Source organism: Furipterus horrens, unplaced genomic scaffold, assembly GCF_987537825.1.
Source record: "Furipterus horrens unplaced genomic scaffold, mFurHor1.1.pri manual_scaffold_3, whole genome shotgun sequence".
NCBI classification, from domain to species: Eukaryota; Metazoa; Chordata; class Mammalia; order Chiroptera; family Furipteridae; genus Furipterus; species Furipterus horrens.
The window spans coordinates 48331285-48345775 of record NW_028327173.1 but is presented as its reverse complement, the minus strand read 5'-3'; the positions used below and the strand labels follow the sequence as shown (position 1 = coordinate 48345775).

At 33.7% G+C, this 14491-nt stretch overlaps 1 protein-coding gene across 1 annotated transcript in view; it reads left to right on the top strand.

Annotated features, from left to right (window-relative positions):
* Positions 1-14491, top strand: part of DNAI4 (dynein axonemal intermediate chain 4) — an 80988-nt gene that overhangs the window by 18104 nt on the left and 48393 nt on the right. Inside the window, exons 3-6 of the mRNA XM_090269574.1 lie at positions 3491-3675; positions 4975-5087; positions 11455-11611; positions 14349-14488. Coding sequence (XP_090125700.1) covers positions 3491-3675; positions 4975-5087; positions 11455-11611; positions 14349-14488 — 595 coding nt within the window. The remainder of the gene's footprint in view (positions 1-3490; positions 3676-4974; positions 5088-11454; positions 11612-14348; positions 14489-14491) is intronic.

Sequence of the window (14491 nt, the reverse complement as noted above, 5' to 3'; positions counted from 1 at the left end):
TCACAATAACAATAAAATACTAAGGAATAAATGGGAACAGTAAAAGTTTATGCTTGGGAAACTATAAAACATTATTGAACAAAATTAAAGAGGATCTAAATAAATAACAAAGCATTTCAAATTCATGGATTGGAAGATTTACCATTGTTAAGATGTTGATACTCCCCCATCTGATTTACAAATTTAACACAATCCTTATCAGAATCCTAGCTGACTTCTTTGTACAAGTCGACAATAAATTCTAAAAAACACATGAAATTTCAGGAAACTCAGAATAGCCCAAACTGAGAAAGAAAAACAAAGTAGTCAGACTCACAATTCCCAATTTCAAATTTTACTACAAAGCAATATTAATCAAGATAATGTGGTGCTGGCACAAAGATAGATCAATGGAATAGAATGGAGAATCCAGAAATTAGTCCATATGTCAGTAGTCAACTGATTTTTAATAAGGATACCAAGAACATTCAATAGAAAAAGGATAGTCTTTTCAGTGAATGGAGATGGGATGACTGGATAGCCACATACAAAAGAACGAAGTTGGACATTTACCTCACACCATATAAGAAAAGTTAACTCAACATTGAATCAAAAACCTATATGTAAAATCCAAAATTAAAAAACAAACAAAAAATCTTGTAGCCCTGACTGATGTTGCCCTTTGGGTTGGGTGTCATTCTGCAAACCGAAAGGTCACCAGTTAGATTCCCAGTCAGGGCACATGCCTGGGTTGCAGGCCAGGTCCCCAGTTCAAGGGGTGCTAGAGGCAACTGATAGATGCTTCTCTTCCTCTCTTTCTACCTTCCTTTCCCTCTCTCTAAAATAAGTAAATAAAATCTTTTAAGACATAAATACACATTGTTAAACATTTAAAAATGACAGAATATCATAATATATGACTATGTAAATTTTAAAAACAGGCAAAACTAAATTACATTGACAAACATGATAAATACAAAGTGCTGGCAAAAATCTGGAGCCACCAGAACTCTCATACATTGTTGGTGGGAACCACTTGAGAAAACATTAGCAATATCTATTAAAGATGAGCATATATACATAATTCATTACCCAGAAACTCTACTCTTAGGTACGTAACCAACATAAATTCACATAGTATATTCAGCAAAACACATATGACAATATTCATAGCAGTACCATTTGTAATCCTGGCTGGTTTAGCTCAGTGGATTGAGCGTCGGCCTGCGAGCTAAGTGTCGCTGGTTCGATCTTCCAGTCAGGGTACATCAGAGAAGGAAAACTCTGACTCCAAAAAACCTCCGCTGCCTTGCGGCATACCTCTTCTGGGGAAAGGCTAAGGGAGTAAACCCCGACAGAAAATCCGGAGCCGGAGTCCCTAAGGCGGTTTGACGTTGTAGTCAACACCGGCAACTCCTGCGGTGCACCTGAAGCCAAGCTGTATCGACTCCGTCTTTCCCTTGGATCCTTCAGCTGCGAAGAGAGGGGGGGTCTGCTGCATGGGCAACAGCAGACCCTCCATATCACCCTGCCCAGGCTCCGTAGCTTCAGCTCCACTGGAGAGGACACTCCAGCGTCATCGCAAGATGTCAATTCAACACGGGAGGAGACAGATGCCGTGTCACTCCCGTGTCGGACTGCACAGCCATTCTCGGCGGTGCAGATAGACACTTAAGAAGCTACACCATCGTCTCTCGAGACGGACGGCTGCCGACGACCATTTGTAATAGCCAAAAAACTGAAAACTACAGAAATGTCCATGAACAATAGAATAAATAAATATAAGTGTGACATTCTTACAGTGGAATATTATACAACAATGAAAATGAACCATCTATAACCATACTTGATAATATGAATGAATCTTACAAATATAGTATTGAACAAAAGAAACCAGATACCTAGAGTATGATTCCATCTAAAAAAAGGTTAAAAATAGGCGAAACTAATCCATGGTATCAGAATAGTTGTTACCTTTGATGGGAGATAATGTCTTTCATGAAAAGAACTTCTGGGATACTGGTAATTTTTTGTTTCTAAATCTGAATACTGGGTACATGGGTGTATTCAGTTAGTGAAAATATATTAAGCTGCACATTTATATGTGTATTTTCTGTATGCATATTTAACTTCAATACAATAAAAGAATAAATGCTATTATTTAGGAGTGCATACTTAATAAAACGATAAAAACAAGAAAGGAAATGATTACGAAAATTAAGTTAATAATTATCACTAGGAGGAGTGAGAAGCTGTGATCCAGAAGGGGCAAAGCTAGGGGCCCAGCTGTGATCCAGAAAGGCAAAGTCTTCTAGAGGTTCTATAAGTGTTTTATTTTTTCAGTTATGATTATTAGAACAGTTGCCTATATTGCTTAACTATACATATAGTTTTGTTTTAATTACATTTCTGTGTGCATTAAATGTCATAGAGTAATTGAAAAAGTAACCATAATTTAACATTCCAGTTAAGCTACATTTTCTCATGGCTGCAGCCAGCCCTCTGTTTTCTTGGAGTGTGTAAATAAAGCCCTGTGTTTTTACCCATTATTTAACCTTCTTTACAGCCCAGAGAAGTCTCCTGGGGTGGGGGGCATAGAGAAACAATTGCTTGGCGTCAGCTGTTAAAATCCACAAGTGTCCACAGTACATCTACAAATTACTGTTTGAAGAGAGATGGCACCAAAATGAGGGGAGGAGGGTCCCTCCCTTTCCTGTGCTTCCCTTTCAGGAGACATAATGCTTCCATTCCCCTCCCCCTGACCTCCCCCTCCCCCTGATCTCTTTGTTCTGCTTTCCCTCTCCATCCTTATAAAAACTGCTGCCTGCACTGGGATTTTAAGATGAATTTTTTTTCTGAGGATATGAATCCCCCATCTTCTTGAATTACCAGCAATTTGAAAAAAAAATTCTTTCCTTTTTCACCAGCTCCTGCCTCCTGAGTTTGGCTTTTGTTTCAGCAGGCAGCTGAATTTGGGTTTGGTTACAAAAAGATGAAAAATTAGCCAAAAACAAACCAAGAATACAAGGTGGGGCAAAAATAGGTTTACAGTTGTGAGTACACGAAACACAGAGTTTATTCCTGTATTATTTATTATTATATTATTTCACATATGAACAGCTCTAAACCTACTTTTGCCCCACCATGTATATAACCTAGAAATGTTTATTAATAAAATTCTTAAATGAAAAGTAAGGTTTTTTAAAGCTTATACACAAAAATAAATATACAAAATAATCTGGATGAATAATAACAATCTATCTTTATGAATTGTCTCAAAATTAATATATATTGCTTGTATATATGTAAAACATAAAACTTAAAAATGTATGCCTACTTAAGAAACTTTTTAAGCATAAAATCTTTTATCATTCAGTTTTTCATGTTTATCCTATCCTAGAAATATTATATTTATCTTTTTTCTACTACTTTTATTTCTATTTTCTAAGACTTAGTATTTAGGAACCTCACCTTTTTAACTTATTTCATTTTATATTGCCATTTTCCACAGGTGTTTGATGCAAATGGAGTTGATGTTACTCCTCGACCTCTTTACCACCCAGATCCACATATTGGTACAGCAAAGCCAAATAAACTACTGACATCACAAGAAGGATCATATGCATCAGAATACATAGCTTCCCACAGCCTTTATCAAAATACACTAAATCCTAGTATGTTAGGGCAGTTTACGAGGTAGAGTATACTATTCTATACTTTATAAAAAAAATCATATATATTGTCTTTTCATTTAAGTTGCATGTATGTAACTTAGGTGTCTATTGTCTCCAGTCTCCCAGCTCTACTCTACCATCTCTATGCTTCTCTCATTATTTATTTAATTAGACATAGAGCTTTGCATGTCTTAAGTTCTCCTGCACTCATACCAAAACATTTGTGAAAAATAAATAAATAAAATTTACAGAATATTTCCTGAAAAACCAGAAGGGAAGGCTAGTATTATATACCCACAGACACATTTCTTCAGTTTCTTTTATGCTGCAATTTTTGGAGAAGAAAGTATTTTCCTCTTTCCCCTCTATTCTCTCATGCAAATTTCTGTTCTCCTAGGGTTGATTTCTCTATTCCAAATTTTCTTTTTTTGTAAATAAAATGCTATACATTTATTATGTAGATACTAATATATGTGAAATTTTATGAATGCGTATAGTAGAGAAGTCCAGAGTCTTTGCAATAATAAAACAATACATCCTAAAACAATGTAAAAATTATGGGGAAATATTTGAGTGTGTAATTTTCAGCCTGACAAATTAAAAGTTCCAGACATTAACTAAACATGAGATTTAGGGGGAAAATGCTGCTCTAGAGCATCAATGGGAGTACTCAGAAAAACAAATGATATTCCAGTAAACTTGACTCACCCTTTTGGAAGGAAGTTGGGACTATAAACAGAAAAGAGGAAAAAAACATTTAATATCATGGAGTAATTTTAAGTTCATATATTTAAGGGAATTATTATTGGATTCTTTAATGTACTGATTTCCCACTGAGTACATAGATATTCTTTTAAATAAATCTTGAGAGGACCTTTATCAAATTGAATAAGTCACATTTAAGATGAAATTTGAATGATGAACAGAAAACTAGTGAAAATGAAAGGAAGCATGTTCTAGGCTGAGGCCCTGAAGATTGAGGAATTATAAAAAAAGAAAAAGAAAAAGAGAAGGAAAGAGTAATACTGAAAAAGGAGAGTCTAAGTAAGTAGGCTGTATTTTGGGTTTTTGCCCTAAATATATTGGAAATCCACTGAAGGACTTGAGGCATACTTTTGCCATGTCTTAGCTTTAAAATATATTTTAAATGACTTTTTACTTAAATAATATTAAAAATCAACTTGATGTTTGAACTAATTAATTTCTATCAATTTTGCTTGTGATAATAGTGTAACTGAGTTCTCAAACTGATGTTTTCATTTATTTATTTAATTATCCCTAAAGACATCTAAATAAATGAATAATGTTGCTATTATTACAGATCAGTTTTAGGAAGCAGTACAGTTTCTAAGTCAAGTGTATCAACTACTGAATCAATAGCAGAAGACCTAGAAGAAGCATCCTATAAACGGGAAGGATTGACTAGTTTTACAGGTAATGAAAATACAGTTGTTTATTTCAGTAACAGACCATTATTTCTTTAGCAAATGTGCTCATTATTTTTTAGATACTTGAGATAGAAGAACTATGGTAATGATTCACAGATGCAGGTTTGTGCAGTAGCCACATGAAAATTACCAGGGTAGTAACTATCCATATGATTCTAAAAGTTTCCAAGGTGACTGTCTTATACCACCAGCCTCAGGAATCACAGTCCAGGGTCCAGAGAGTTCCAGCCATGAAGCTTCCAGTCACTCTCTCCCAGGGGAGTCATCGCGGACAATGCTAATTCTCCCAGCCAACGGATTCACCATTTTGTTTTGATTCTGTAAATCTCATACTTTTGCATATTCCAAAGAAGCAACACTCATCCACAAACAGAACAATTCTGTGACCTTCACCCCCTCAGGCCTCCTTTTGGACTTTTCTATGACTGGTGAACAGCTCCACAGTAGACAACGTAGCCCTTGTTGTGAACAGAGTCCACTGTGAAGCCTGTCTTCATGAAAGTGAAGGTAAATGAGTGAGGAAGTAATGGCTAATCAGAAGTACTGGAAGAAATGCCCTCCTCGAGGGACATTTGCCTTGGAGTATAGTAAGGATATCTTTTTCTCTAAGGTGATAATGAAGGATTAGTAAACATATTGATACAGTTGGAAAGTGCTTAATAGAATCTTCTTTTTTGGTGATGGACCCTTATTTTGGGGGTAACAGGAATGCTTCTGACAACAAGTAACAGAATACCTAACTACCATTAGCTTAAACAAATAAAGGCTTATTTCTCTCGCATTAAAAGAAATTAAGAGTTAGATAACTTTTGACTTTGATTTTGTGGCCTAATTGTGCCAGACTCTGGATTGGCAGCTCCATTATTCTCTCTCCTTAAGCTCTTTCTTGTTTCTTGCCTCATGGTCTCAAAATATCTGCCCCAGCTCTGGGTATTATATCAACATTAAAGGCAGAATGGAGAAAGGCAGTGGCATCAGTCACATCTCCCTAATCGGGAAAGAAAAAGCTTTCCCAGAAGTCTTCGTTCTTCTGGTTTATTTTTGCTTTTATCTTGTTGGCCAGAATTGTGTCACATGGACATCCCTGGTGTCCAGAGAGACTGGAAAAATGAAATACTTGATTTTCCAGCCTCTATTAAATGAAAAGAGGCAAGGGAAGGGAGAAAGGCTTAGCAATGAAAATGTAGTCAATCAGCAATGTCTGTTGCAGGAGAGAAACTCATCCTCGCAGAGGGAGACGAAGAGGATTGGGTTACTGTCCTGACCACCTCCATTCCTCGCTACATACATTCTTGCCTCTGTCCATTTTTTTTGTCCCCAAACTGTATCCAGAATGATCTGTTTAAAGACACAATTTAATCACATTCTCCCCAGCTTAAAAACCCTCCCATGGATTTGAGTTGTCCTTAAGAGAATGACTAAAATCTCTGTATAATTATTTGCCTAAGGCTTTCTTCTACTTGTCTACATCAAAAACAAGCAGAAATGACACAACTCCACCCTGAAGCCTTGAAGAATGATGTAGATGTTTATATCTCTTGGCCAGGTCTAGTCAAGTTAGTTTCTAAAGTGAATCACACTTAAACAATTCTACTCCTACCACATGGCTGACTTTTTAGACCAGAGCAGTGTTTCTTAATCTTGAATGTGAGCTAACATCATCTGGTACACCTCTTAGAATTCCCATAGTAAAGTCTCATTTCAAGCCAACTGAATTGGAGTATCTGGGAGTGGGGATTAAACATAAGTCATGGTTTGCTGATAAGTGTAAACCTATCTGCTCTGATAGGGGAAGCTCTGATTTATAGTATTTGTGAATTTCCATGGTATAAATACTTTTATCACAGCAAATTTCAAGTTACCAACATTTTAATTCAAATATATTTAAAAATTTCTCGTGTGATTCTAATTCATAACACTTTTCTAAATTAGCATTAAAAATACTGATGCCTAGATCACTTGTCCAGAATTCTAATTTAATTATTGTGGAATGATGCCTAAGCATCAGGATTTTTAAAAGCTTTCTGTGTAATAAGAAATGTGCAGTGAACATTGAGAAAACCATTGCAGCGGTGGTTCTCGAAGTTTGGTTTCCAAACTACTAGTATCAGAATCACTTGGGAATTTGTTAGAAATACAAATTCTGCCCTGGCTGGTGTGGCTCAGTGGATTGATCACCAGCCTCTAGATGGAAAGGTTGCTGGTTCAATTCCCAGTGGGCACATGCGTGGGTTGTGGGCCAGGTCCCCAGTTAGGGGCATGAGAGAGGCAACTGATAGCTGTTTCTCTCCGTCTCTTTCTCCCTCCTTTCCTTGCTAGCTAAAAATAAGTAGATAAAATATTATAAAATCTTTTAACAAAGTATTTTATTTAAAAAAGAAGAGAAGAAATACAAATTCTAGGAAACCCCCAGCCCAGACCTACTGAATCAAGAACTCTAGGGGTGTTCTTTCAGTTTCACTTAAAAGTCATTACACCTGTCTTGTAACAAAAAATACTTGGGCAAACTGAGAATTAATGACTTTTCTTGGAACCAACAGAAAGCTGAGGTGGCATGGCAAACTACCACTCCAAAATCTAGAGAGACAGGCAGTCCAGAGAAATACAGTTCTCAAGGTTTGCTTACCATAGATGGAGAGCACAGAAATGATTATTTTCATAAGTTGCTGTGTAGCTGAGTGCTTACTAATATGAGAGTAAAAAATTCCTGGGGACCACCATCATGGGCCTCTATATGGGTTTTCATTCCAGGAATTCACTAAATTCTCTCAAGTGAGAATCTGAGAAAAATATATTAGTGGCTTTGAGTAGCGAAGGTGTGGAGTAGTCACTTTTAAACCCTCTCAGACCCTTCTTCCTCACAAAAGCCTAGTCTCAAGGATTAAAAAAAAAAAGAGCCTGATAATAATTTTGATACTGTATCACATTTGGGGAAAGGGAATTTTACCCAAGCACTGGTCTTCCTTTCTCACCTAAGGCCAGAAACAAACAAACAAACAAACACACAGAATCAGGACTTTAAGGGATTATGTTTGGAATGCTGCAACCAGGTAGAGGAATAGGTGACTGGGAAAGAAAGCTATACCCTTGGAGTAGGGACAGAAATATTTATGTACACCACAACTCTAAGACCCAGGTCCATTAAAATGACTCAGCCTTATCTCATTATAGAATACTTTCCGTCCCCCACACCTTATCACCATGACAAGAAACCTTAAGGATAATAATACAGGATTGCAGCTGAAAGGCCTGCAAGACTCAGTTTTTCTGAGGAGCAGTACAAAGAAAAGCTGATAAGAGGGGATACAAAAATCGGGACTCTGGTGGAATTTGAAGCCTCTGATACCTGTAGCTAAACCAAACATTAAATACAGCCAGACTCCTAGCTTGATCAACATAGATTGTTATGCTCAAGCCCCATTTATCTCAGGACTGTTACATGAGTGAACATGTCTGACTTTTAACAAAAAGTCTTAAACTATGTGAAAGACATGGAATAATATATTTTGAAGGTATCAAGTAAGCCTCAAAATCAGACTCAGCTATAACACACATTATGAAACTACTGGAGAATTTAAAATAATTATGATTAATATGTTAATAACTTTAATGGAAAAAGTATACAGTGTGCAAGCTGTGTAATGTCAGCAGAAATGAAAATTAATACAAAAAAATCAAAAGGAAATGCTTAAAATAAAAAACACAGTAACAGAAATGAAGAATATCCTTGATAGGCTTATCAATAGACTTGACAGCACTGAGGAAAGAACCAGTAAATTTGCAGACAGGTTAATAGAAACTTCCCAAACTGAAATGCAAAGAGGAAAAAGAATGAAAAACAAAACAAAACCCAGGCCATCCAAAAACTGTGGGTCAATATCAAAAGAGGTAATATGCACAATTTGAGTATTAGAAGAGAATGACATAGAAGTATTTGTAGTAATAACGGTTGAGAATATTTCAGATATAATGACAGGCATCAAAACACAGAATCAAGAAGTTCAGAAAAAAACAAGCAAGATAAATATCCAAACAAAACAAACAAACAAAACTACGAATATTATATTCAGACTGCAGAGAACCAAGGACAAAGGGAAAATCCTGAAGGAAGCCTGAGGTTAAAATACCTTACTTACAGAGAGACAAGGACAGAATGAACATCAAGAGTAGATTGAAATCTTTAAAATGTTGCAAGAAAAAACTGGCATGTTGTAATACTATTTCAGCAAAGTTATACTTCAAAAGTGAAGGAGAAATAAAGACTTTGTTAGACAAATTCTAAGGGAATTCACTGCTCTCAAGGAACTATTAAAAGAACTTCAGGCAGAAGGAAAGTTATAAACGTCAGAAACTTGGACCTACATAAAGAAAGGATGTGCATTAGAGAAGGAATACATGAAGGTTAAATAAAATCTTTTATGTTGTTCTTATTCTTAATTTACTCTACAAGGTAGCTATTTGTTCAAAACTATAAAGAATGAGTGTATTAGATGTATGTAACATGGATAACTTAAGTGAATGAGAGAATGGCACAAGGGAGGGAGAAAGAAATTGGGAATGCTCTGTTATAATGCACCTGTGCTACATGTGAAGAGTTATAGTGTTAGGTGAAGGTAGACGAGGTTATTTTTAAATGTATATCGTAAATCCCAAAATGAACCACTCATTTTTTAAAGAAATATAAATGTTATGCACAAAAGGAGACAAATGAACTTATTAAAAATGTTTAAACCAGAGAAGTCAGAAAAAGAGAGAAACAAAGAACAAAGGAAATGAACAGACAACAAACACAAGCATACTAGAAATTACGTAATGATAAAGGGGTCAATTTCACAAAAAAGATATAATTTTAAACATTTATATACCAACTAAGAAAGCATAAGAATATGAGCAAAACTGATACAACTGAACAGAGAAAGACAAATTTACTATTATGACTGGAGACTTCAACATCCTTCATCAGTAACTGATAGATCAAGGAGGCAGAAAATCAATAGGGCTAACCTGGATTGTACTATCAACCAATTTAATCTAGTTGACATTTATCAAATATTTTACTCAACAATATCAGTATACATATTCTTCTCAAGCTCACATAGAAGATTCAGCAAGTAGACCACATTCTGGACTATAAGATATCCTCAACAAATTTAAAAGAATAGAAGACAAAGTATGTGCTCAGGTCGCAACAGAAATAAATCAAAAATCAGCAACAGACAGATAGCTGGAAAATTTCCAAACATTTTAAAATTAGACAAAACAATTCTGAATAACCCATGGGTGAAATTTTAAAAAATACTTTAAACAAAATTGAAAATATAATTTGTCAAAAGTTGAGTGATGAAGGGAAATCAGTGATTAGAGGGAAATTTATAGTACTAAATGCATATCTTAGAACAGAGATATAAAATTAATAACTTAGGCTTTTATCTTAGAAAACAAGAGAAAGAGTACATTAAACCTGAAACAAGCAGAAGAAAAGAAATAGTCTTAGAACAGAAATCAGTGAAATTAGAAACAGAAAAAACAGTAGCAAAAAATCAATGAACCAAAGTCTGGTTCATTGAAAATATCAATAAAATTGATAAACATTTACCTAGACTAACAAAAGAGAAAAAGAAAACATACAAATTGCCAATACGAGAAAGAAAGAAGTGTCATCATTACTGATCCCATGGACCAAGAAGGAAAATAAGAAAATAGTATGAACAATTCTGTACCCACAAATTTCGAACTTAGATAAAATGGACCAATTTTTTTTTTTAAGACACAAACTATCAAAACTCAATTGAGGAGAAATATATAGTTTTAATAGTTTTATATCTATTTTAAAAATTGAGTAGTAGTTAACCACCCACTCCCATACCAGGTCCAGTTGGAGAGTCCTTAGTTCCTGGTGAAGATGATTAGAAGTAAGCTATAATCTAAATCAAAAGACAACTGATAAGAAGGCCAAACAACAAAAGGTTGTAGATATAGACTAGAAATTAGATTAAGTTTAAAGAAGGATTGCATACTATGTCTACAAAATATAGTTTCCCATATTCTTGAGTAGTATATACAGTCACTCATCCCATTCTCCCTTTTATTATTATGGGATAGATGTAATGGGATGCCCTTGGTGTTAAGACTACAAGTTTGATACTGGAGTGGTCTTGTTATGTTAAGAACAGAAACTGTTTATGGGCTATAAAATCCAGTTTGGTTTCAGAGAGATTGAATAGGCTACATCGAAAAACATGGCCAGGTCTTTAACCATATAAAGCCACCTGTAATGTATGATCCATCATGATAACTTGTGAAATAAAATTTTAAAATAACAATTAGTAAATGATTTTTATTGTGTATTTTAGACTTACAAATTATGAGGAAAACACCTGGAAAAACTGTAACAAAAGAAGACATGGAGAAGACAATAGAAATAATACTCACAGAGACAGAAACACTGAGATTTTTTAACTTACCAACAGTCATGATTTCTGTAGAATCTGAAGAAGCTGGGAAAGTAATGTATGTACGGTTCAGCTCTCTACATTGCCTCTGTACTTTAAATGCTAAGTCAGGGTTTCTCTTTTTTTTTTTTTCTCTCCTTGGGGATTACTTGATAAATAATGTGGTATATGTGCCTGGCGAAATTATGTATAAGTTATATATGTGCCCTGTAAAATAATACTTAAAGTGTTTATGTTGTATCTACTTTTTTCCAAGAGGAAGAACCCACAGCTTTACCATATTCTTTTAAAAGGAGAACTACTAAGTTAAATTATAAAATAAATGAAGAAATCTTCTAATTCTCAATATAGGTTTTGAAGATTTTTATGCATATACAAATTATTTTCAATTTTAAAAGGAAGGACTGACAATTTTATATTTAGAGCTGAAGAAGGAAATGTCTGTTATGGGAAAATACTTGACTTTACTATATTAGAATAAATTTTCCACTTCTCTTTATTAATAAATATAAATAGATTACTAGTTTTTGCTCCATGTAGTTTGAACCACTGTTCATAGGCACATAGATATTAAGGATTTTTGTCTTTGAAGAATTGACCCCTTTATCACGATGTAATGCCACTCTTTATCTCTGATAAGTTTCCTTGCTCTGAAGTCTGCTCTATTTGAATTGATATAGTTACTATAAATTATTAATGTAGTTATTCAAATTATTTACCTTATAATATAATTTGAATATGATGTATAGTACTAAAAGATTCACTAAAATAATCTTGGTCATTATTCTTACCCAAATATAAAATATTGTAGGATTGTTTGTAATATGAAATATAGTACCATTAGATCCTGAATAACAAACATACTTTTTAAAGTGCAGATGACACAGCAACAGTAACTAGGAACAAAAGAAGAAAGGAAGAAATATCAAAGGGATAGATAGATAAGAGATCTGAAGTCAGAGAGTGAGAGATGCCAAAAGCAAATGTTATATTAGCTCATGGATCTAGAATCTACCAGAAAATCTTGGTTCCCCAACACTTTGAGAAAGCTAAAAGAGATTCTTATACTAAACTCAGATTCTTAAAAGGATCTCAGTTATCTCAAATGGTCCCTGGTTAGTAAGGTCTCTTAGCTATTATGGTAAGCAAGCACAAGTGTTCTCTAAAGGAAAATACAGTCAATTAGGCTCTTAAGATCCCCTTGTCTGAAGTTGGTAAAAGTATATTAAACCCATGAAGATTACTAGTTTTTATAAAAAGTCATTATGAGTGAGAATTAAAAGAAATAAGAAACCTTACATCTAGACCCTTACAACTATTACCAGATACATAATATATAATATAAATGTGAAGAATTTAAATGAGAGAGGTAAAACATCATTAACATTAAGAAACTATCAAAAATGACTTATATTTGGAAAAACATCTAAAAAAACTTTAAAGTATATTTATATAATTGTTGAAATTAAAAAGTAAACACTGACAGTTCTTGAAATTAAAAAGTAAGTATTAAATTTAAGTAAGACATAATTGAATTATAGATTCAATAAATCGGATCTGAATACCATACAAACATAGATCTAGATAAATTATACAAAATAAAGTTTGGAGGTAAGAATAGGATATAAAGTATGAATAATCTAAAAGGATATTGATGATAGAATAATGGACATCTAATCAGTTCCAAAAGGACAGAATAAAAAAGAATGGAGGAGAGATACTATGCAAACAGAGCGGGTAAGGACTGTCTCAAACTATTTAAAGACATACTACAGAAAAAGGAATAAATAAAGAGGAATCTACAAAAAAAGAACTCAGTGCATTTTACTGGTTCTGTATTGAATATCATATATTAAAATAAGATATTTGAATAGAAGGAAAAAAAAGAAGAACATACCATCTACAGAAAAATGATTAAACTGACAGTATTATTGAGGATAAAGAAAGTCACTTCATAACAATAGGGAGGTATACTAATTCTAAACTTGAATTTTCCTAATAAAATAACCTCCAAATATATGAAAAAAAAAATGGAAACTTAATAAGTATCCCATTAAAGTAAGATATTTAAACACACCTCTCTTAATTATTGATAGGTCAACCAGATAAAATTTAGTATAGATGAAAAAATTTTGAACCAAAAAAGTAATTTAATGGTCTTAAGTAGAACTTTACATTCCACAATTGGAGAACACACACTCTTTACAGACACACATGGAACAGTTACAAAAATCATTCATGTATAAGGCCATGAAACAGTTTTAAAATTTTCAAAGAAGTGATATCATACTAAATAAATTCTCTAACCACAGTGGAATGAAGATAAAAATCAATAACATAAATCTTAACTGAAATAGACGTATTCACATGCACGTTTGGAAGTTAACAAGTACATTTTCTAAATTCTTCATGAATCAAAGGAGAAGTCATCATTGAAATTTAAGAAATACTCAGAACTAAACAATTCTGAAAATAATACTTATAGGACAACACAAAATTAAGTAGTACTTTGAGGAAAATTTATAGTTTAAGTGTTCATATCAAAGTTCATAAAATCTATGTGGAGATAGTGCTAGCATATTATTGGTGGGCACTGAAAGTAGTAGTGAGGTTGAGAGATATAGTATAAAACATTCCTTTGTTGGTAGTTTAATTCAGTCTCTTCCTAAGGAGTTTTATGATCTTCACTTTTGGTACAATCCATATTAGGAAGGTAATTTTAAGAAAATATATAAAGGATGATATATGTGGTAATAATTTTTATTAATGATTTGAGTATACTTTATTTTTTATAGCCAGAGAAACAAGGATTATGAGAACCTTTGTAGAAATAGATTAGGCAATGACTTATATGTTGAAAGAATGATGCAGACTATTAATGGAGCACCAAAGAATAAAGATGTTCAATGTGACAAAATTATAAAGGAAGACAAAGGTA